Genomic DNA, 25,039 nt, shown 5'->3' with positions numbered 1-25,039 from the left:
CCATAGCTATTCTCTGGGTTTGAGTCAGCTTGTGCCACTGTATATCAGTGTTGTATGTCATTGATTCACAATTCAGGTTGGAGGGGACCTCTAGAGGTCCCCTAGTACAGTCCTCTGCCAAGAGCAGGGATAGCTTCAGGGTGACATCAGATTGCCCAAGGTCTTGTTTAGACACCTACTGAAAGCTTCCAAGGATGAGGATTTCACAGCCACAGTCTGTTCTGGTGCTTAACCATTTTGTGATCGTTATTTTTTTTCCTTATATTTGGTCAGAATTTCCCACATTGCATCTTATGTCCATTGCTTCTCATCCCTTAGATGTACACCTCTGCAAACAGTCTCACACTTTCTTCTTTTTAACCTAGTGCTTTACGGGGTGGGAAACAACTAGCTCCCTCCTTCAAATAAACCCCATAAAATTGTGGTGTCCTGTAGAGAGAGCGGCTCTCCATGGTAATTTTTAGTCTGAGGAAATAAACCAGACAGGGTTGGATATGGCAGCGATGAAAGAATTTCCTCTTCCAAGTGGATCTCCGAAATGAGCCTGACTTGGAGAGAGATACTTGTGTGAACATTGCTGTCATTTGTGGAGCAGAGAAGGGCCATGTTTGCAGAGGTCCACCAAACAGCTGGAGTTTATATATTCCCAAATCCTGATGAAGAAAGCTCCAGCAGAGCTGTCTCTTCTCCAGGCTGAACTGCCCTAGCTGCCTCAGCCTGTCCTCAAATGGCAGATGCTCCAGCCCTTTATGAAGTTCTTGGCACTTCACTGGGCTCAATCCAGTCTGTCCATGTCTCTCTTGCACTGGGGAACCCAGAACAAGACCCAGCACTCCAGATGGATCTCTCCAGCACTGAGCAGAAGGGGAGGATCATGACCTGCTGGCAATGCTCTTCCTAATGCAGCCCAGCTTGCTGTTGAGTGCAAAGGCACATTTCTGACTCATTCTCTACATGGTGTCCACCAGGACCCCAGATCTGCCAAGCTGCTTTCCACCCAGGTGGCCCCCAGCCTATACGGATAGGCTTGTTCCTACCCAGGGGCAGGATTTGGTGTTTCCCTTTGCTGAACTTCATAAGGTCACTGTTGCCGAGAAAGGCTGGATCGGATGATTCTTGAGGTCTTTTCCAACCTTGTATTCTATGGTTATATAAGCCCCTGTTTTCCTGTTTCTCCAGCCTGTTGAGGCTCCTCTGAATGGCAGCACACCCATCTGTCTGCCAGCTACTCCTGCTGGTTTTGTATTGTCTTCAAATGTGCTGGGTGTGTGCATGGGCAGGCTGAGAGAACACTTCCTAGGCTTTTTTATACTTGGTGAATTCCGCACATAGTTTGGTGTGATACTTCCACACACGCAAATCAATCTGACCTCTCTGAAATATCTACTGACATTATAGTGATATTAAAGGGGCCACCAGCATGTTTTTAACTGCCAGTTTGACCTTTGAAGCCTTTCTGTGCCCCTCAGACACTGGACACGCATCCAGCTTTTAATGATATGGTCTCAGGCAGGTGAGAGATACCTTTCATAGGGCTTACTGCTTCAGGTGACAAGTGCAGAAGTTTCTTGCCATTTGCCTTAATGAAAACCAAATGTTTGCGAATTACAGCCTCTCTGCTTTGTAATCTTGATATTGCCAAGACCACTTGCTTTAACTGAAGAAAGTGACACACTGCTTTGCCACAGAGCCCCCGGCTGTGTCCCTGCCTGCTTGGGTAGCCTTCCGCAACGGGTGCGAGGTTCAGGGATTTGGCAAAGCAGCATCCAGTTTTGCAAGCAGTGGAGTTGGTCCTCGTCCCAGAGCAGAGAATTAACTCTGCCTTTTCCAGCCCAAGTTAAAAAACAAGCCCCAAACTGAGCTGGTTGGTGCTTTGACATCTCGTCTCCGTGGCAGTCATCAGCTGGCAACTGATAAAGGACTCCCTATTCACTGACGCGACTGCACGAGTGCTGTGGCAGGCAGCGGAGAGGCAAAATGGCTCTTGCTTTCCTCTTGGCAGCAGTCCTGGGACTTCTTATTGTCAAGGCTGTTTTGTTTCAGCTGAGAAACCCAAGCTCCCCTCCTTGCATCGGAGGCTGGATCCCTTGGTTTGGAGCTGCGTTTCAGTTTGGGAAGGCTCCTCTGGAGTTCATAGAGCAAGCTAGAAGCAAGGTAATGGCTATGGCGGTGTGCCTGCTCATGGGCGTGTGCTCAGGGTGGCTGCGTGCAGGGGAGAGCTAAGGAGAAGCTCCTACATTAAGTTTGCCCTTTTCCTGTCACACTTTATAACGTGAGGAGCATTTAGCTGGTGAAGGATTGGCTTTATCCCATTAACATTGTTAAATCGTGGCTCTGATCCAGGCGTGATCTCTGTGCTTTGATCATTCTGTTTGGACCCAGCCCCTCTGCTGTTTCGCTTTTGCAGTCTTGCTACATGTTAATCTTGGTTTCAGATAATGTGGAAAGCCCTGCACTGGCACTAGGAGTTAATTATTTGCATGCTTAAAGTTAGGTGAAATTGTTTGGTGCCAGCTTCTGTTCCCCAGAATTCAGGAGACACAGGCATGCTTGGCAAGCGACTCCATCCTAATGCACTTACCAAACGCAGGTGTGAAGATTTACCCACTAGATGTGTTTTTCTTTCTCTGTCTGTCTGATAGAGAGAACCTAAATGATTAATTTAGATTACATACTTAATTTCTAGGTAGCTAATACTAGTTAATGTAAAACCCATTTCCCATTTCCAGTCAGTGATGGCAGCTGCTACTGCAGTGTGGTCAGCCTCATGTGTCCAATACTGAAGGATTGCACAGCCCATTGCTTGCACAAACTAGCTAAAAATGAAACCACTGCAACATCCTGAAATCTGAGAGAAAAAAATGGATGTTTAAAATTTGCTTTCTCGTTTTGAGCTATTTGATTTCATATATTTAAATACTTCTTTTCAGTCATGGTTGTGATAAACTCATGGTGTTAAATGAAAGCAGAAGCCAGCCACATAATCCTTTAAACAGTCTGGTCAAGCCTCACTTAAAAAAAACCCAGTGATAGCATTTATTTGACTCTTCAAATAGGAGGCTGTTAGAAACCTGCTTGTATTGAGAACATCCTGGTGGTAACCAGATTAAAGCAGTTTGCCAGACTCCTTTTCAGTGCAACCCCTTTTGGGGACAGATGTTTCACTGTGACTTAAGCTTCCTTTAGTTGCCTTTTTTTTCCCCAGGAAGCTTTTAACAAAATCTCTTAGAAGAAATTCTTCAAAAAAAGACAAAACCCAAACCTGAGAGAAGAGCCCTTTTGGGCATTCATTCACAGATTGAATGAGCAAAAACTGTTACATACTAGAGAATCTGTGAATGCAGACAAATGCAGACTTGGTGGCGCTGGGTCTCTGGTTAATTTTGATGTTCAGTTGCCCTGTAGGCAGCTGCTGACACCTCTGAACACACCAAAAACACCTGAAGGACTTTATAAACCCCAGGTTTTATTGGGACAGAAACTAGAATAAAAAACATTTCCCATGGGAGAAAACTCTGAATAAGGCAAAGCAGGAAGAGGAGGCTTTATTACATTTCTCCCCTTTACTGTGTGTTTGCAGACAGGACCTTTCCTTTGGCGTTTTTCTTAGTCCAGCAACTCAGCATCCCTCTGACCTGACCTCTCCCAGTGGTCGCCCTTGTCCAGGAGGGACTTTTCCATCCATCACTCCCTGGCTGGCTGCAGCAGGATCTTACCCTTACTGCCCCTGCTTTCCTGTTCTTCCCTTCTTCTCCATAAACACCCCAGGCACCTCTCCCTCCCTCCCTTCCTACCTCCCACACTGGGCTGTGCTGAGGCCTGGAAAGACAAGCCTTTTCCTGCCTGCTCCCTTTTAAAGGAGTAGGCACTGTAACAGAGTGCAGCCAAATAAAACAAGTGCTGCTGCCAAAGGGTCATTAACAGTCATTACAAGGATTGCAAAATATATCTGCAATAATTCCAAGCTCCTTAATATTGCCAGAACAAGGTTAAGTGCCCTTAGTACAAGCAAGCTGCCCTCATAAAAAAAAAAGTGCAGAAACTGCAGGCTCTGGGCAGTGTAAAACCTCTTTGGCTTGGTAGAGTCATTACCCTCTAGGGAGACTTTCACAGTTAGAAAATTCTTCCTCTGGATTAATTCTTCATTCTGTCAAAGTGACACTCCTTTCTTTCTTAAAGTTAGCTTTCTTGTTATTGGCCTTTTGTCTATATCCTTTACTGCCTTTTCTCCTTCCACTGCTTCCAGCCTGAATTTGCTTGAAGTTCACGGTTTCTGTTTTCTTCCTACAGAGCAAGATGTGGGCTGAAGAATTGTCTGTTTTTCCCCTTGTGTCATCAGTGGGTCTAAAAAAAAGAAAGATCCCCTGTCCAGTAAAATATTTAATCTCTGGTCTAATAAACGATACCACCTCTTCCCCCTAAAGCTGCCTGGGTAGTTAAAGTGGTTTTGCAATCTGTTGGCCTTTCTCTTCTCCTTTCCTAGCAAGATGAGAGCTCTAAATTAATTACTGCCACTTGGAGTGCTAATAGATCTTGGAGTCACTTCAGAATGTGATTCTTCTGGGCCTTCTTCTGTAATGTCTCTAGATCCATAGTTTAAAATTCCAAATGAGTCCAGATCATGAGAAAACTTTTGATTTCTTTTTCTAAGTAATGAAGTAGGAATATGTTTAAGGCCACATATCCTTATGTCTTCCTAAGAGCTATATTGGGCTCTTCTTCAGTACATCCTATTTATCTACTGCTAAACCTGATCTTTAATGATGCTTGTAAAAAATTGTTGAGTACTGGAATGACATTGTGGTTTCACAGGCCCTCCTTCAGGAGCCCTCCAGAAAGGCACCATGTTCACTTGCCCATCCTCCTGTTGCTGAGGGTGCTTTAACAGATCACAGTAGGTAGTTCTGCAACTTCATATTTCAATTCCTCTAGAGTTTTAACTTGAAATATTTATCACTGTTTTACCTAGCACTTGTTCAAGTCTATTCTACTTAATACTTCCTTTGATACAAGGTCTCCCTCTATCACACTCGGTGAAAGGCTCAGTGCAGGAATTGTGTTAAACTGACATAAATGCTTCCCCATGTGGTTTCTTTGCACTTTGAGCATTTATCACGCTCATCAACACATTGTGAAACTTCCTGCATCTTGAGTGTTTGGGAAAGTCTGTATTACAAGGGATGGGGATTGCCATTAGTGTTTGATCCTCAAACCTTCTTTAGTATTTTGATTTTAAATGTAATTGATCAGCTATCATATTTATTTGTGATTTCCAGTTGGGACACAAAATTCTCCCTTCTGAAAGTTGTGTCTGTGAATATCCATCATCACTGCATTGTTCAATGAAGCTGACTTTTTCAGGAGGTCTTTATAGGGCTTTATTTTATTGCAGTTTCATTCAGTATTGGCTTGATTCTTATTATTCTAAATAGATTGGAGGATATTTGATGAGATACAAATCAGATTGTTGGTGTAGGTGTTTACAGCTTTACTGATGAGCAGTGGACACAAAGCCAGTCCTGTCAGTGGAGTCTAAGGGCAGTTGAGTTCACCTTCAGAAATAGAGGGGTGCAGTAGCTGGTCAGGTGAATCATGTTTTAGGCTCCCCTGATTGCATGTAATCTTCTTGCTCACATGTAATCATCTAAAATAAAATGTTCTAATTTTAATTGAGTATGACCTTAATTGAATAATTAATCGTTATTGCAGGTGGCTATTAGTTCAAATTCAATTTTATTTTAAAATTCCTTTAAGTACATTTTAGTGTTAATCTAAAATTTAAAATATCTCATTTAAACCAGATTCACTGGGGTTTGTCCAGCCTGATGGTGAGGACCTGCTGTTACCTGTTAAGAGAGCAACCATAGCTATTATTAAACAGTATTTTATTTATTATCACACAGAGTTTAAACAGTCATTCTTTAATAATTTACAGTTGAAGGACACATTCAAAATTCAACTGATGTCAAGAGGAATCTTTTCCTTCAAAGAGCTCTGGATGGAGCAGGCTTCACAATACAGACACAGACAACAAAATAAATTATTAAAGTCAATGGTATAAATCATGTGAGCAAGGAGGATTCAAAGCTTTTCAGTGCTCCAAACAGATCAAAAGAAAACAACTGCTCTCTCTTATCAGCAGTGTAACCTGGAAAACCAAATCAAGTTTCCCTATGCACAGTGAATTTGCCAAGAGAAGATGATGTGCCTATAAATGTAAATGCTGTGGTTTTTATTTCCAAGGCTTTTGCCTGCAAGCAGAAATTGCCTTGACTAAGAAAAAGATGCTAAAGATGCTCCGTTTCCTAATTTTGATATTTTTTATGCCTAAATCTTACAGCCAGCAGACACTGCGCATTTGTTTCCTAGCTTAGAGTATCTACACGTATCAGTGATCTTTTAAATAATGTAGGAATTCAGAATAATTATGTGGATACTTACTGCTGAAAGTTCTAAGAGAGCTCTAGGCTATTAGATTAAGGGAAAATGAAAGAATGATTTATGGCATCAAAAATGTTCCCTGAATATAACTCTCATCAAACTCCATCTATTCTGCTCAAAGCTTGCTAGTTATTTAGATACTAATCTTTAAACACCTGTACAAGAAAGAAATCCTTGGTATTAGGGGAACCTTTAAGTAAGGAAAGGGAAAACAAAGGGAAAGGGAAAAAAATATTAAAAATAGGCAGAAGTAGGGATTTAGTTAAAAAAATGCAGATTGAAATTGGTAGGATTATGGATTTTTACAATGTGGGTACTTCGCTCTTGCAGCCAAGGGATGCAGTAGATAATCCATCACTTGGCTTCTTAAACCACAAGTAGGTTGTATTATTTGAACTGTAATGTAATTCAAATACAACATGTGAATCTTGGAGAAGGAATCTCTTCTACTCTGCAAGAGGTCAGGTCGGGCAGGCACATTTCATGTTCCCTTCTGGGCCATAAGGCTACAAATTTTGGTCTGGTTCATGCTGATCTTTGTGCATTCTGAGATAAGATGTACAGAGAGCAGGAAGCACCAGGTCCTCCTCCTGAGCTCTCAGCAGCACCAAAGTGCCGTTCTCCCATCAAACGTGTTAACAATACAGTAATATGAAATCTTTGTTGGTTCCAGCACGGGCCTGTGTTCACAATATTTGCTTTGGGAAAGCGGTACACCTTTGTGACCGAGGAAGAAGGAACAGAAGTGTTTTTTAAATCTGAAGATTTAAATTTTGAACAGGCAGTCCAACAAGCTGTCAAGAACGCAGGTAAATGAGACCTTGCTCTTTTTTAATGGAAATCAAATCCAGCTACCCAGGGACATTACTGCCCTACCCAAAGCCCATGCTATGAAATGAAGGTGAAATGGAATTTATTCATGTGGATCCAGCACTGTAAATCTGTAAACTGGTTTGGATTCAGCCTCAAGGGATCAAGGGTTTCTGATGCAGGGACTGTTATTACTTTTATCATCTATCAATCCCAGTTTGAGATCAGGTTCTTTCCTGTGCCTAGACACTCCACCTATGTGTACCAGGTTTGTAGCAATAGTATGGTGTCCTATCATTTGAGTTGAAAATCAGCTCGAAGTAATAATTAGTTGTTACCCTGTAGTACATCTACTTTCCAAAATGTTCTGTTTCTTTTTGTATTTAGTTTCTGTCCCTGCAGAAGCATTTTATCAGAACCATGGTAATCTCTACAGCATGCTGAAGGGTAAAATGGCTCCTTCTAATCTGCACATGTTCACGGGCACTTTGTGTAAGGAGCTATATGAGCACATGACACACCTTGGCACAGAGGGCACAGGTGACCTCAATGACCTGGTAAGGTAAGGGAGTTCTGCAGCTCCTCTCTAATGCATGGGTATCCTGTATGGAAGCAGAGATATTATCATAGAATCATGGAATGGTTTGGGTTGGAAGAGAACTTAAAGATCATCTAGTTCCAATTCCCTGCCATAGGCAGGGACACCTTCCACTAGACCAGCTTGCTCCAAGTCCCATACAACCTTGCCTTGAACACTGCCTGGGATGGGGCAGCCACAGCTTCTCTGGGCACCCTGTGCCAGGGCCTCACCACCCACACAGTAAAAATTTCTTCCTTGTATCTAAAGGAAATCTCCCCTGTTACTGCAAAGCAGGTAGACTTAGGCGCTTCAGCCTTAGAAAAGCTCTGTCAGGATGCTCATCACTGCTTCACAGTTTCAGGTGGTGCACGGAGTGGACAGGGTTTCATCTGAAATCATCCCATCCTGCTACATCCTTGATTCAGCCTCAAGGACAGGGTGTTCTTCCCACTGCCATGTCTGTCATAGCATCCAAATCAGCTGTTACTTGTTTAAAGTGTTTCAAAAAACCCAGTCATATGCTGTATGATAGATTGCAGAATCCAAAAAAGTCATCCACAGTAAATCTGGGGACTGTGACCTGTTCTTATGGTCAAGGCAGGGGAAGAGAGTTAGTATGCAATGCCCTGGATAATTCTTTATCTGCCTCAGAATTAAATCTACAGAGCCAGCAGGTGGCTCCAACGTCCTTGTGATCTTCAGAAAAGGAGAAAAGCGAAAGTCACTGCCTGAAATATATGTTTAGCAGTAGCTGCAACCCAGCGAAGACTGCATGAGGGTTTCTCGGAGCTAAAGAAGTGAAGTGGTCTGAAAAAGGAGCCCAGATTTGTTGGGATAACAGAAGAGCAATCAGGGGAGGGGTGAGACAAAAAGAAAACAAAAAAGCATTGTTCTGTCCAGCAGAGCGGCAGCCGGTGGAAGGGTTTGTTGGGACGCCTGATTGCAGAAGGGTTTGTGCAACTCCCAGAAGGTCTGCAGGGGCTGACCTGAAATAAGAGGGGTGGTTAATAGGGAGAAAGGGACCTCAGTGCCCAGAGCCTTTCTGCCACTGCTCAAGTGATCAAACACTAACTGATGAAGCTCAGCCATGTGAAGAGGACTAGCCTGAGATCCATGTATCTCCCATCCTCTGCTTAAAACTGCAATGAAGGCATGAGCTATCAGCTTTGTGCCAGCCCTTCTATACTGGCACGACCCTTGAGTCCCCCACCTTCTAGTGCTGGCAATTCAGCATGCTGCGTTCTGACCTAAAACTGCTGCAACAGCCTCCCCATGGCCTGTAAGTCATAGGGAGCTTGTCCTTGCAGGCATGTCATGTATCCAGCAGTGGTGGACACTCTGTTTGGGAAAGGCATCTGCCCAACAAGCCAGAGTGAAATCAAGGAGTTTGAAGAACATTTTCAGAAGTACGATGAGGACTTTGAATATGCTTCTCAGATGCCCGAATGCTTCTTGAGGTAATGGAGCAGAGGTGATGCTTGTGATGTACCCAATACAGGTACCCATTACATTTTGCTTGCTGGAATATTAGCTATGAGAGACGTTTTCCCTGGAGGATGATGCACTGTCTTTATTGGTGGCATGTCCTTGGGTCAGGCTTTCAGCTAGATGCTTCAAAACAGTTCTGACCTTGTCTTGTGCATTTTCCTGACATAAAGCAGAAACAGCTTTGCTTAGGTGGGATGGGTCCAGCTTGGAGCTGTCAGGGACTAGCAGAATGGAGCAAAGAGCAAAGGCTTGAGCCTAAATGTGAGTCTCAAGCTGAGGGGCTTCCCAACAAGGAATCTCTCTGCTCTTTCCCACACCATAGCTGTTTTCCCAGCAGACTTATGCCAGGTTACATGGCTCTACTGTCACAGAGTTGACCTTGGATAGAGGCAACCAAAACCTGAGAAAAGTGTTTGCAGAGCCTGTTGGTGCCCTCAGGGCCATAATAGCACCTTCAGCACCTCAAAATAGCCTTAAGATAGAATTGAGGATGCTTCAAAAATGTGACCTTGATTTTGTTAGAAAGAATAATTCTTGAAAAGATTGGCTTAAGCAACCTGTCCAAAGCCACAATGAAACAGATGTGAAAATCTAGGAGTCTTGCAGTCATAGGTCCTGTCTGCAAGATGAGATCTGGCCAAGGTGAAGATCCCGGATGTGCTGTTCCTCATGTCAGTGAGCACTGCTGTCAGTCAGACTGACACTTGACTATCCATCATCTGACTGCTGCCCAGGGCTTTTGGAAAAAAACCAAGGAGTCCTTCTCATGGAAAAGGAAATGTTAGTTTGTGCTGCCTCGGTTAAGTGCTTGTTGTTTTGTTGCTTTTCTTTACAGGAACTGGTCTAAATCCAAAACATGGCTTCTAAAATTATTTGAGAAAGTAGTGTTGGATGCTGAAAGGACCAACCCTTCAGAGACCACATCCAAGGTAAACATCCGAGGCTATGAAATAACATGACTTCATGTGTATTCTGACTGAAGTGATGGAGGACAGGAGTTATTTCAGTACTGGAAGAAATAAGCTAAACCTGTCAGCTTTTATAGCTATACCTTAATTGTGCAGTATTGCTGTCAACTACATTAGGACAGACTCACAATTTTGAGTCCTGCTCCTCAATGTATTTTATTTCCTGCAATTGTGAGAATTGGCATCTTCCTCTGGGGAATTTAAAGCCAAGAGTTCAGAGCTGTGACCCATTGCCAGGCTCCAGTATCACAGTTGCAGTGAGCAGTCGAAAGAGGTGAAAGACCTCTTCAGTTGTTTCTCTGAGGGCACTGTGCTGTGAAACTTCAAAACCTTGCGGGTACTATTTTTAAACCGTGGTGTGGAGTGAGGAGATCCTCCAGCAGCCAGACTAGTAGAAAATAGCAGATTACTGGATTGGAAGCCAAGTACCCTAAATATCAATTGTGTGAAAGCTGTGATAAGTTGTCTCCCTGGTTATTCTCCTTAGCTATGGCAGGAATTCTGTCTATACAGCTGACAAACGTGACAGCAGACTGGCCTGGGAATTTTGCTCTACCAAATGGTTATAGAACAGACCATTAAACAAACCAGGTTTTATTTAGACTTTAAAAGCTTTACATGACACAATTTGTTTCATAAAGTAAAGCAAAACAGGGGAAAGAAGAGAAGGCTGGAGAGGGGTCTGTGGGAGGTAAAGAAGTGCAGGAAGTAGGACGCACAAACTTGGTGTCCTAGACTGGGTGGGAATCTGGGAAAAAGAGTGGTCATTTTTTGTTCAAGGTCAACCTTTTCCCCTCTGAAAAGCCTGCAGGAAGCTTTGTCTTGAATGCATGGTTGCCCTGTATTTAAGGAAATGCTATAAACAAAGCTGATCCTAGACCATTAAACGGTTGCTATAGTTTCAAAGAATATCAAGCAATTGCAGTCACTGGTTTGGTCACTAACAGAGCACCTGGAATTAGGGAGTTTGCTGATGTATCAGACCATCTCTTTGTAATAAACACCATTTTGGCAGGAACAGAGAGAATATTTTCTCTATTTCCGTTCATTCAACGTTTTCAGTCCCATTTTCAGGTTCTTCAGAGAAGTAGAGCAGGAAATAAAAAGAATAGAGATTTTGTTTTCTTCCATATGCAAGAAACACTTGGGAGTGAGGGAACCAAATCCCCTAAAAGCTTGAAGAAAATGGAGGGCAGTGAAAGTATTTGGTAGGGATTCATATAGCGCATTGATTTCTTCTGGCCTGCTGCCCCTGAAAGTGTGTCTCATTTTCTCTTAACAGCTGTAATCTCTACTTTGTGACTGCAAAATCCCCATAACTAATATTACTTTGATAAACTAGTCCTATGTTAACTAGGATATGTTATATCCTTAAATTCTCATAAGCCCTACCCTAAACTAGATTTTAATATATTTTTGGAAATGCACATTATTATCTTTTATTTATAACAGACATTACTGCAACATCTCCTGGATAACTTGCAAGAAAGACACCTAGCTCCTAATTACAGTCTTCTAATGCTCTGGGCTTCCCAAGCAAATGCTATCCCTGTAAGTACCTCAGCTAGAGAAACACTTTATCCTGTTCAAAAGCCTGTATTTGGGAAGCAAAGCCTTCAAACCAGAGGTCACACATGCTGCGTGTATTCCAAAGAAGGGATTATCACGCCCACATGCATCACTCAAAATATACCCAGGCTGCAATGTCACAGATGCCATGACAAGGAAAGTTCTTCTTGTACTTTTCCTAAATTATGATGTCCCCTACTGTAGCATTTCAGGATCATGTCTCATAGCTGTTAAGATCACAGTCTTAAGCTGCAAGGAGCATTCAGCTCTACTTTGAAGCACTTCAGCTGTATTATAGTTGAGACTCTATTCTACATAGCCTGATGTTACCAATTGTAAAGAATATTAAAACATAATACAGAGTAACTTCATCTGTGTATAAAACCTTGAGTGATTTGGACTCTTTCACTTTGTGGGATTTGCTGTACAAATGCCAGTGTTGATTCCAGTGAAGCAATAGTTTGATTATACTGCCACTTGACTTTTGTCTGTGTTAGAAACTTATTTGATGGATTAATGGTACAGATATAAACATGCTAACAAGTCCAATGTGTCTAACACAGCCTAGGCTGACCAAAGACATTTATAGGAATTTCTCAGATGAAAAAGCCGTGGTAGCAAAAACATCCTTTATTTACCATGACTACTAAGCTCTTTCCAGCATGGTTATGTCTGTTACAGATGTGATTTAGAAAACAAATGATAACAAGTTATTTTTGTATATGCTGCTAATGGATATATCTGTGGGGTTTGTAGATTGGATGTTACTACAATTTACCCTAAAGGAATTTCATCCATTTCAGTGAGGTTTTGGTGGATTCACATGGTGGCATAAGTGAGAGGCATAGCCTGCTGTCTGTTATCGGGATAACTGACATTCCTTCCACAACACTATCATTACTTATTTCTGTAGTATTCATCTGCAAATAGACATATAGATATTTTGTTCTTTCTCAGAATAGTCATAGAATCATAGAATACCAAGTTGGAAGGGACCTTGAGGAGCACAACCACTGTTCTGGTGACTGGAATGACAAAATAAAGGGCCTTTTACCTTCCAAGGGGATATTTTTACAAGCGTGTTAAACCCTTTTACCTGAAACAATTCAGCTGTCCCTCCTTGGCCAATGGAGTGAAGCCACAGCATCCAAAAGCTGTACAAGAAAATTAAGCTACCAGATTTGTTTTGCAGAAGGAGGGCTGCATCCACATGGGGCTGTTTGGGAAATAACAGTAAGAGTTCTCATTCCTCACAAGCACAGATGGCCCATGACCAGATCTGTCTGCAGACTGCATCTCCTGCTAGCTCAGCAAGAGGAAAGAGCGATTCCTGGCAGTGCTGCAAGTCTTTCTGGTTTCATCCTACTTAAGAGGATTTTCTCCTTTCCTAAATTTCTTGATTTTCTACTTCATTGCATAATCAGTTAGCAAATTATTTCTAAAGGGGATATGCTACTGCTTGTTTTGCCATTAATTAAAACTTTTCCTGCTCGTTTTAGTGACACTGACAATGCTCTGCAAATTATTTAACCTCATTTCTGCTAATACTAGTAGGAATTTACTATTGATTCTTTTTCCCATTCATGCTGCTAAATCTAATCGCACTCAATGATTTAGTAATTCATTTTAACACCTAGTAATCTGAAATTAAATCGGTGTTTCAAAGCTCAAAGCCAAAGCTATACAATATTCACTGAAGTACACAGCAGATGACTAGACATAATCTCCCAGGATCTGAGTCCTTACATGTGGATTTAACCAGGAAGCACAGCTCCCCATGCATCCCAACTACAGCAGGCACATACAAAAAAGTGCAAATGTTTTCACCTGCCCCTGTGATCTACAAAGATTCTGTAGTTCTGTTCCATAGTCCTGAGTTAAAGTACTTCCATCTCTGTTTAGATTGCCTTTTGGACCCTTGTTTTCATACTTTCTTATCCTTCCATTTACAAGAAAATCATGGAAGACCTGACTTCTGTTTTTGGCAAAGCAGGTAATAAACCAAACAGCGTCCTTCTGTAACCTAGAAATCATTTATTCTGTGTTGGCCCAACACATGACACATTGGGTCAATAATATAATAATTATTCTAATATAATAATAATGAATAATTGGATTAATGAATATTGCTGCTAACGGTACTACTGATAACACAGAGTCCAGCTCTGAGTTCTTTACTCGACATATGCTGAAGACATCTTTTTAAGCAAAACCGCCTTTGGTGTTAGCAAAAGAAGGTAGAAGAAGAACTGTATGTATTTGTCTTATTTGTCTCTTCATTCCACACCTGTCATTTAGACCTAAAGTTGTATTAGCCAGTCTTGTGATTCTTTCATGCATCTATGATAGATAGGGTCAGGTGAGCTCTTTCAATTCAGCTGCTTTTCATGGTGTGATGTTCACCAGAGTGACAGCTATTCTGTAGAAAAATCAGCATTTATCAAGAAAAAGATGAAATCTCATATTTACACAGTCTTTTTCTGATGCCACAACAGGTAAAGATAAAATAGATGTCTCTGAAGAGGACCTTAAGAAGCTCCCTTTTATGAAATGGTGCACTTTGGAAGCCATCAGGCTGAGGTCTCCAGGTGCAATCACCAAGAAAGTAGTAAACCCAGTAAGAATTCAGGTGAGGTTTGTTGGTTTTTTTCCCCCAAAAAAGATGCGGTATGATTTGTCTGGAGAGGGGCCTCCCAATAGATCTGGATAAAATTAAGACAGTAGAGATATTCCACAATGTGCCATACATATTCAGTTTGACAGATTTATCAATCATCATTAATGTAATCAAGAATTTAAGAGTGGTTTTGCTTCCCTTTCTGACAGTCTTACCTTCAATTTTGAACTGAGCTGGAGATACTGTGCTGACAGTATATAAAACAGTAATCAGATACAACTGATACAGGAGAAGGGATCACAATCTAACAACAGATAAAACTCCCTCTGTTCTGATTGTCCTCTTCACTGCCATTTAGAAGGGAAATACCAGCATTCAGGAATCTCATGAATAAAAGTTCCTGAGAAAAACACTTTAAGGAATCAGTGCTCATGCCTATTTAAGAAATTACTGAAGTCACATAAAGGTCTACTGTCACATCAGACATTCTACACATTTCTTTGCATTGAAGGAAGTGCTTAACAAAAGATTTAGAAAAAAGTCCCAGCTCACATGGGTACCTCAAAAAGCAGGAAAGACAGAAATAATGTTCAATACCTGAAAAAAACAAACTAGAACAGAAATAGTCTTTCCCCATTCTCCACTGTTTGCATCTTTCTCATGGGAAAAAACAGCAACAGCAAGAAGAATCTGTTTGAACACACTGTACCCACAGTGGTTGTATGACATTCACTGATCCTTGGTTACGACCTTTTGCTGATAGAAAAGAAGTAGAATCATAAAATAGTTAGGGTTGGAAAGGACCTTAAGATCACCTAGTTCCAACCCCCCTGCCATGGGCAGGGACACCTCACACTAAACCATATCACCCAAGGCTCTGTCCAACCTGGCCTTCAACACTGCCAGGGATGGAGCATTCACAACCTCCCTGGGCAACCCATTCCAGTGCCTCGCCACCCTTACAGTAAAGAACTTCCTCCTTATCCAATATCCAATCTAAACTTCCCCTGTTTAAGTTTTAACCCATTACCCCTTATCCTGTCACTACTGAAGAGTCGCTCCCCAGCATCCCTGTAGGCCCCCTTCAGATACTGGAAGGCTCCATGCAGCCTTCTCTTCTCCAGGCTGAACAGCCCCAGCTTTCTCAGCCTGTCTTCATACAGGAGGTGCTGCAGTCCCCTGATCATCCTTGTGGCCTCCTCTGGACTTGTTCCAACAGTTCCATGTCCTTTTTCTGTTGAGGACACCAGAACTGCACACAATACTCCAAGTGAGGTCTCACAAGAGCAGAGTAGAGGGGCAGGATCACCTCCTTCCACCTGCTGGTCACACTCCTTTTGATGCAGCCCAGAATACGATTGCTTTCTGGGCTTTGAGGGCACACTGAAGCCAGCTCATGTTCATTTTCTCATCGACCAACACCCCCAAGTCCTTCTCCTCAGGACTGCTCTGAATCTCTTCTCTGCCCAACCTGTAGCTGGGAAAGAGCTGTGAAGCAGTAAGAGGCGGGACTGTTTTATGATGTAAACCTGTGATTTTCACTTTTCTTAGATTTTTTTCTCATTTTCAGAATTTCACCATTCCTGCAGGTGACATGCTGATGTTGTCACCATACTGGTTGCACAGGAATCCAAAATACTTTCCTGACCCAGAAATGTTCAAACCTGTAAGTTGTCCTCTTCTGCTGTTTTTCCTCCACTTATTTCACAACAAAAGCACATGGATAAATTGGCTTAAATTTGTCATCCGGAGGATGATTTTGTATACAAAGATGTGCACGAAAAGGAGGAGCCTCTAGGAATAAGCAAGACTTCAAAAGTTCAGTTATATGTTCCAAATGATTTGGTACTTCTTTATATCTCTTTGATCTTGATTCAAAGTTCAGCGTTGAAAGACCCTACTTACTGAATCCAACTTGCTTGACTAACCTGATCTCTTTCTATGACAAGCTGAGCCACTTAGTGGCTGAGGGAAAGGCTGTGGGTGTTGTCTAGCTAGACTTTAGTAAAAACTTTGACACCATTTCCCACAACATTTTCCTGGAGAAACTGGCTGCTCATGGCTTAGCTGGGTGTACTCTTTGCTGTGTAAAAAACTGGCTGGATGGCTGGGCCAAAGGGTGGTGGTGAAAGGAGTTAAATCCAGTTGGTGTCTGGTCACATGTGGTTTTCCCAAGGGCTCAGTACTGGGGCCAGTTCTGCTTAATATCTTCAGGGATGACCTGGATAAACTGCTCCCTCAGAAACTTGCAGATGATACCAAGGTGTCTGGGGGTGTTGATCTGCTGAAGGATAGGAAGGCTTTGCAGAGGGGTCTGGACAGGCTGGATAGATGGGCTGTGGCCAGTGGTATAAGGTTCAACAAGGCAAAGTGCCAGGTCTGGCACTTGGGTCACAAACCCCCCATACAATGCTACAGGCTTAGGGAAGAGTTGCTGGAAAGCTGCTCAGTGGAAAAGGACCTGAGGGTGCTGATTGACAGAGCTGAACATGAGCAGCTTGTGCCCAGGCAGCCAAGAAGGCCAATGGCACCGTGGCCTGTACCAGCAACAGCACAGCCAGCAGGGCCAGGGCAGTGATTGTCCCCGTGTTGTTGGCACTGCTGAGGCTGCACCTCAAATCTTGTGCTCAGTTCTGGGCCCCTCACTACAGAAAGATATTGAGGTGCTGGAGCGGGTCCAAGAAAGGACAATGAAGCTGATGAAGGGCCTGGAGAGCAAGTTCTATAGGGAGCGGCTGAGGGAATTGGGGTTGTTTAGTCTGGAGAAAAGGAGGTTCAAGGGGAGACCTTATTGCTCTCTACAACTATTTGAAAGGAGGTCGTAGTTGTTTCTCCCAAGTAACAAGTGATAGGACAAGAGGAAATGGCCCCAAGTTGCTCCAGAAGAGGTTTAGACTGGATATTAGGAAAAATTCTTCACCCAAAGGGTTGTCAAGTGCTGAAACAGGCTGCTCAGGAAAGTGGTTGAGTCACTGTCCCTGGAGGTATTTAAAAGATGTGTAGATGTGGCATTTAGAGATATGGTTTAGTGGTGGATTTGGCAGTGCTAAATTAATGGTTGGACTCAACGATTTTAAAGGTCTTTTCCCAGCTAAACAATTCTATGATTCTTTGATTCCAGGTACTTTCCTCTCCTTGTCGTTTGTTTGTTGTGTAACTCATCTCCACATATTTACTCAGGTTCATTGGTCTTTCCAGTCAGATGATTTCTGGTAGGTATTAGCTCTGTTAATTCAGTAGTTCATCTAGAGTTTCTTGGTTATTATTCCACCCCAGGTGGCTGTGTGGGCAGGCTTATAACTGCTCTTTTTAGCACCAACCAAAATAGAACAGTTTGTCTTTTTTATAGGAATACATCAAGAAGTAATTTAAACAAAACTTCCCTTCTAGCAAACTCAACCGATTTGAAATCCCTCATAACAGTTCCTGCCAGTTTGAAATCTGAAACCCTGATGCAGCAGCTTACTTCTTTAGGAACTTTATTCCTAATAAGCATGCTACCTTTTTTTTTTAGAAACTCAGCCTTTTTTCCATGAGGAAGAGGACACTGCCATTCCAAGTGTATTGCCTTGCTTCATCACTTTGACTGGATTTTGATTCTGACAGGTTTCCTCTTGAGAAAGCTCTAAACAGCCCTGGCTGAAATATAAACAAAATAAGCAAACACAATATTACATCGTCTCTAAGACAGCTTCATCAGGGGAGTTAGCCACCATAAACTTGACAGGGTGTTATTTGAAGGCCTTGGTGGAGTAGCACTTTGTTTCTGGAGGGTGCTATAGTTTGTCACCCAGCATTCAAATGATTTACTTTTGTGTTACCCACCCGAACTTCAGCTCATATTGCTTCATTCCTTATGTTATTCCTTTTCTCTTAAAGCAACTCAGGATGGAGCAAAGAGCCCTCTGGGAAGAGACTGTTTTTGTTGGGAATGGTCCATTTTCTCACACACACTGGCTCGCACCTGAGAATGGAGCTGTGCAATCCTTGCGTTTCTCTTGTGTTACAGCTGAATTTGTCTGTTCACAGTGTCTTGGAAGTAGTTTGCGTGCAAGATGTGCATGAGCCATTTGTGTGCTATGAAACAATTTTGTGGCTGAGGAAAGGTACTGGTTGAGGAATTTCTTTGAGTGTGCATATATTTAAAAGGAGAAAGTCATGCTTTTACATTTTATACACATTTCAATAGCTCAAGACACAGGATTTAGAAAAAGGGGGAGGTGTAAGAAGAATGTGTTAGGGGTGAGTCTGAAAAAACTCTGCAGCACTTTGAGGCACCTGAGTATGATTAATTTCTTTCCCTGAGCTGGTGATGACTTTTGAGTCCAGACTTTAACAGGTTGAATTGCAAACCCAAAAAATGGCATTAGTGCAACTTCGCATTGAGGATTAGCTGTCCAAGGTCATTTTTAGCCTGGAGAAGTAAAGTTAAGCTTTATTTATATAAGGCTGATTTGGAAAAAAAAAGTTTCTTCCCACAGGATCGTTGGAAAGAGGCAAATTTAGAGAAGAATGCTTTCTTGGACAGCTTTGTGGCATTCGGAGGAGGGAAGCATCAGTGTCCAGGAAGGTCAGTGAAACAGCTGGGGTTTATTTATTCCCAAACCCTGCAGAGAACAACTCTCTTGAACTGGGCTCCTCTTATACTTGGAGATAAAGTGTTTTCATTGCCTTGCTCTTTGTCAGTCCATTAATGTTCAGTATTGTCTGGACCTTCTTTAAACTGATTTGAAAGTGGTTTCATTCCTGGAACAGACAGGTTAAGTCACAGTATAAAAGAATCTGAGACTAGTGTATCAAGGGATATTCTCCAGGGAGGAAGGTCAGCCTAGCTCTGCTGCTGCTGAGGCATCTTTTCATTATGGGAGAGTTTTTTCCACTTACCAACATGCCAGTTTAGAGACATGGGCATTTAGGTTGCCATTAAACAGTTCTAAACTAATCTAAAGAACGTTTCTGAGACTACCTATCCTCTATGAGGCCACTGACATCTTTACTAATATCTTAATATCTTAAATGGCTCCCCTCTGTTTGAATCTTGTCTTTGCATTAAGGCCCACGCAATTGTCTGATGGCTTAAATTGCAGATCTTGTCTCTCTTCACTCCTCCAGCAATGCCCGCCTCGATGCTTCCTGCATTCCTTCTGCTCTCTTCTCTGCTGTCCCTCTTCCTGGAACAAGTCCCAGGGAGCCAGCTGCTTCTCAATTTTGTGTTCAAACATCTCTATGCTCAATCTTCTGCTTTCAAAACCTGGTCTTCTCAATGAAGCAAATAACCAAGTATCCCTAGAGCTAGTCAATTTAACTCCCATGTGGAGCAAAGAATCTGGAGGGTGTTGCAGAGGATCTGCCTTCTTGCATCTGCACCCTATAGGAGGCTGGACATGGGTGCCAAACTTTGTGAGGTCATTAAAGACATAAACAATTTGAATAAAACTACACTCATGATTTAGGCCTGCCAGAGGAAAGTACTCACTCACCTCCATGACTTGTACCATGCTCCTGAGCTAAATATGAACACAGCCTCATTCCCAGCAAGAACAGCAGCAGGATTCACAAGAGGCATCCACCAGTTCAGGACAAGCTGCAAAATGATGTTCGTGAAAGCTGCTTGTTTATATATACTGACATATTTATTTGTTCAGGCTCTTCTCTGCACTCTGATAGTATCTTTAAAATAAATTCGTGGTTAGAAAGAAAATGATAACATTTCTACATAGACATTGGATAGAGAATCTTTTTCTTGCTGACACACAAAAAGTCCTTTCAAACCCTTTGGCAGCCCACATGATAACACACACCTTCATGCTTTTCAGCATAATTTCAACATTACATCAAGAGATGTATCCAAATCCCAGGTTGCAGATTTCCTTGGTATGGCTGAATGAAACAATGATATTTCAAGTTAAGATGGAGTTTCATTTAATTCCATTTAATTCAGTACTGGGATTTATAAATGAGATGTATTAAACATTTAATTTCTCCATTGCAGATGTTAATCATAAAATTAAAAGCTAATTTAATCAAACTGAAAGCTAGAAAATAACTTTCTTGGCAAATATTCTGGAAAACTGATGTGGCAAGAGCTCCTACAAAGCCATTTTTGTGCCATCTTTTTTACATAAAGGAAAATTCGATGGCAGAGAAGCTACTTTTGTCTAACCAGGTGACTACTGTCTGTGCAACTGTGCTTATCTTGCATGGCTCCATCTGGTGTCTCCTGTCTTATGCTGACATTGTAAATCCTTCAGCACAATGGCTGTGATTTCATTCTCAGACTCCATTTACTGCAGGACCTCAATCCACAGCTGGGAGCCGGTGTTCCAGCACAACACAAATATGTAGCAGTGCACTGGGGTCTGATTTCAGAAAGCACACATCTGTCCAGCTCCCTTGCCACTAAATAAAACGGGAATGCATCAGCAACTCAGAGTTTTTACAGGAAAACTGCTCTAGGACTCAGTCAAGAATATGTAAGATGGGTGGGAAGTAGCGGGCATTTAGCTGTTCAGTATGATGTGTTGTGGGAGAGAAGGATGCACTGGGACTCTGCAGTCCTGCCTTTCACTCTTGGGCTGTCCCTCAGGCCACCTTCAGACATGCATGTTGCTTATCACCCTTGTGTCACAGCATTGGTGCGTACAGAGCACAATAACAGCAGCAGCCTGTTGGGAAAAGCACTTGGAGCTCTAGTGGTGGGAAGTGCTGCAGTCAGTTATTGATTATACCCATTGCAGATGACTCCCACTGTGTGTACAGAGGTGTTGGAGCTGGTCAGCCCACATAGCTGTGCTTAGGTTTGAAGGACAGCCCTCTGTAAATGAGGCATTTCCACTTGCAGAGCAACCTAGAGACATTTGGGCATTTGGTTGCATCATGGTACATCTGTGCCAAAACAGAGAGAATGGCTCAGAGGCAGGACATCAAGCACTAGGGCTCCAGGGTTGTGTTGTGCCAGTGGTGCAGTGATGGTAGGAAGCCCACCTTTGATCAGTGCTGCCAGCACAGAGTTCAGGCTAGGAATTCCTGCCTGACCCAGGCTAATTTCTATTGAAATATCTCTGCACTTTGTTCCCCCAGGCTCAAGGTCAGCAAAAGCTCCCTATCTCAAGGTAATTCCAAAGTGAAATCACAGAGATAATTTGAGTTATGAAGCCGTGCCAGAACAAGCACAGATCCTCCCACTCTGGAGCAGGGGGTGGTTCAGTGCGCAGATCTGGATAGGTCTGCAGGAGTCAGCTTGTGTCTCATGGGGCTTATTAGCTTCCTCTTCACACCTGCCAGGCCAAATCCAGGCTGACGCCATGTGCAGTCATGTGGCCTTCTCCCCAGTGAGTTCCCCAATAGCTGTTCAAATTTTCCAGCATCTCTCAGATGATGGAAAATAAACTGTGTGGAACAGCAAGGGAGTACTCTCATTTCCACTAGGTATTTTAGACTTCAGTCTAAATTCTGCAAGTGAGTAATCCCATGACATGGCACAGGTGCATCCTACCGCCTGAATGCTGAAAGTCTTGTACATGTCAGCTTAAAAAAATAATAGTCTGAAGGAGTTCACTGCAGTTACCTGAAATCTTCCCTGGACTGAGTAAAAAGGGCCTTTCTGAGAGTGTTACAGAAGCAAAAATCACACCCTCGGGTCTCATGCTGCATTCTGATGGTGATGCATTAAATAGTAACTCTCACTGTCACAGCTACTCTGATGTCATCAGGCTCCCAGCTGTATATAAAACTTTATATAGCACCATTAGTCATATAGCCCTGTCCATGATTGACTGTCTTCTTGCTCCTATGAAGTTATTTCAAGTCAGCAAGCGTTAGAACATTAATGTTTGTGCAGTGGAAAAAATATGCATCATGATAAGGGTCTGTTTTAAAATAGGGTGTCAAGGGGATGCTGTCAGTCTAACATTTCACCAGAAGGAAGGGGTAGCCATGACATCCATGTTCTTTGCTGAGTAATGGAGCCGAACAAAGCTACGGCACATTTTCCAACTGAAGATAAACTTCCAGGCAGAACTAAAGCATGGAATGTAACATGTTAAAGACACCCTGTTTCTTATCTGATGGTAACACACTTCAGATGGTCAGGCTGGATGGCCAACATTCTCCTCCCTTTTCTTGCAGGTGGTTTGCCATCATGGAAATCCAGCTGTTCGTTGTGCTATTCCTGTACAGATATGAATTTGTGCTTTTGGATGCAGTACCAAAAGAGGTAAAAGATCCATGCTTTTCTACGCATTCCACTTCTTTATATTCCTCCTTCATCATGCTCAGCTAAACAGCCATGCTCAGCTGTGGTTATGTATAATGAAGGAGAATTTTGAGGGGAGTTTTAATAAAACACATAACAAATAACTCAATCTTTGTTGTAATTCAGAAAACCCAGAGTAGCTCCAGCAATCCTGTGGGGCTGCATTGCCTATACAGAAAAGCATCTACAAGAGTATTTTGTCTCATTATTGCCCAAACATTACAAGGGATTTTATCACTGCTCTCTACCACTCACAAAACCAGCTAGCATCTGGATTATTAGTACTTTAAAAATATGAAATCAGATGCAGCCTTCGTACTGCTCTTCCAGTACCTATTCAGTGGTAGAAGAATAAATGATTACCACTAAGACAAGATGTGAAATAGATTTTACCACTGAAGGAGAATGGTGCAGTGTCCACTCTCAGCAGTCATTTCCTTCTCATCTGCACTGTGTCCTTTGCACTTTCTCAAAATCATAGTTCCTCACAAACAGGGACTGCTGCTAACTGATCATGTCTGCCTGTCACAGCCTAAAAGGACACTTATAGCTAAACTGCCAAGGAGAAAAGGGAGAATTTTAGACTGGCACGGGCTTTGTAGGATTGCCCCTTTAGGATGGAAGTTGGCAGCTCAGAGAACTTAAGTCCTCTGCTCTCCTTGAAGATTGTGATCCCAAGCATCAGTGGTGAGTCCACCCAGAATATGAGGAAGGTTGCCTCTTCCTGATGATGGTGTTGCATTGCCAGCTCCCAGTGGAGTTCACTGTAACTTGGCAATTATGCTTGTAAAGATATTCAAAATCATTAAGAGTTTCTTAAGATCTCATGTGTCATCCTCTATCAGAGTAAGTGAAATAAAAAGTCATCATGAAGGCCCTACACAGTGGCTTCAGCAAAGCCAAGAAATATTTGGTCTTCATCCTCTAAAACCAAAGAATACATCTATATCTTAATATTAAAACACAATGATAATTCTATTAACTGAACTAACTTCAATTTTTTTACCCATTTTCTTCTTTTTGCAGAGCCCTTTACATTTGGTGGGGACGCAGCAACCCATGGCACCATTCCGGGTCCAGTATAAATGCCGGGAATGACAGCTACTGAGCTGCTTCCTTGCCCTATGTCTTCAGATAGGTTCTCTGCCTTAACAGTTCTTAATTTCAACTTTAAATGCTGCACATACTCTGTGTTGTGGTGAGCCATAGAAGTATAGTAGTATCTGTGCTCCTCACCAGGTTACCTACTTAGTATTTAAAAGTCAAGCTCTCCTGCTGCATTCACAGATGGTCCAAATCTGTGTATAAACTAAATTCACTGACCGGACGTTCAGGACAAAAAGCTGCTGTGTTTGGAAATCTGCATGGCCTGCTCTGTCTGCAGTTGGTGCAGATAAAATGCATTTGTAATGGAAAAATTGCAAGCAGAGGAAACACTGGGGACTTCTTCCACTGGAGCGCCTAAAATTTCTGCTGGGCTTTAGTTGCTCCACAGGATTCAGAATCAGTCCTTGCATGAATATGAATAAAAGTTGAATTGTGATATTTGGTTTCTAATGAAAAGTGATTGCAAGAAAAGCTATTGCTATTCATTAGACTGGTTGTCTAATATCTGGAACATTTTTGCTTTCACTTTAACATGACTTACTTACAGAAAATAGTGCACAAATTAAAAATATTTAAACCTATGAAGAATACCTAGTAAAAGTTGTTCAAAGAAACTGTCAAGTAAGTTCAGATACCAACACTTTAACTGCTGTCTGGTTTCATATACGGTAATAGCTCGCATGTAATTTTAGTCTTTTAAGTAAAGATTAGTCATCATTTTAGAAGTATTTGCAAAAAAAAAAAAAACAAACAATCCACCAAGCCAAACCACACCAAAACAAAACAAAACACAAATGGGCTTTCAGCAGCAGTAAAACTACGGGAAGAATGTCCATAGGAAAATAACACTTTGTATAACTGATTACACAATTGGCTTTCCTCAGTTATGGATAGAACAATTTAACAAATTTGAATGATGTATAACTCAAAAAACCAAAATTCTGCAATGGCAAGTTTGACTTTAAAGTAACAGGTCCCTAAAGGAAAGTATAACCTAAAGGTCAACATCTGTGTGGTTACAATGAATTAAATGCATCTGAAGACATTAGTGAAGATTTACAGACACCCCACTGCACATGGGTTCTAACCTGTCCTAAATACAGTCACACGTCTGGTGTAGCTTTGGCATATTGCTGGGTTTTTCAGACCTGGTGTGATCTTGTGTCTGCTGAGAAATACCTCCTTCTTCCTTCCACATCTCACAA

General features: G+C 42.1%; 1 protein-coding gene across 3 annotated transcripts; it reads left to right on the top strand.

Annotated features, from left to right (window-relative positions):
• Positions 1–1,947: 1,947 nt before the first annotated feature.
• Positions 1,948–24,527, top strand: CYP39A1 (cytochrome P450 family 39 subfamily A member 1). 3 transcript variants are annotated; one of them, XM_005146426.4, is made up of 12 exons: positions 1,948–2,154; positions 7,115–7,250; positions 7,639–7,813; positions 9,139–9,288; positions 10,155–10,248; positions 11,740–11,838; positions 13,759–13,849; positions 14,352–14,485; positions 16,044–16,139; positions 18,955–19,043; positions 22,601–22,688; positions 23,754–24,527. In XM_005146426.4, the coding sequence occupies exons 1-12, from the start codon at positions 1,978–1,980 to the stop codon at positions 23,823–23,825; spliced, it is 1,401 nt and encodes a 466-aa protein (XP_005146483.2). In that variant the 5' UTR covers positions 1,948–1,977; the 3' UTR covers positions 23,826–24,527. The 3 variants fall into 3 exon arrangements, with proteins under 3 accessions (XP_005146483.2, XP_030902421.2, XP_030902422.2); XM_031046561.2 differs by having other exon boundaries at positions 18,942–19,043; XM_031046562.2 differs by lacking the exon at positions 16,044–16,139.
• Positions 24,528–25,039: the final 512 nt, after the last annotated feature.

The sequence above is a fragment of the Melopsittacus undulatus genome, chromosome 3, assembly GCF_012275295.1.
Source record: "Melopsittacus undulatus isolate bMelUnd1 chromosome 3, bMelUnd1.mat.Z, whole genome shotgun sequence".
NCBI lineage: Eukaryota > Metazoa > Chordata > Aves > Psittaciformes > Psittaculidae > Melopsittacus > Melopsittacus undulatus.
This window is presented reverse-complemented; position numbering and strand designations above follow the sequence as displayed.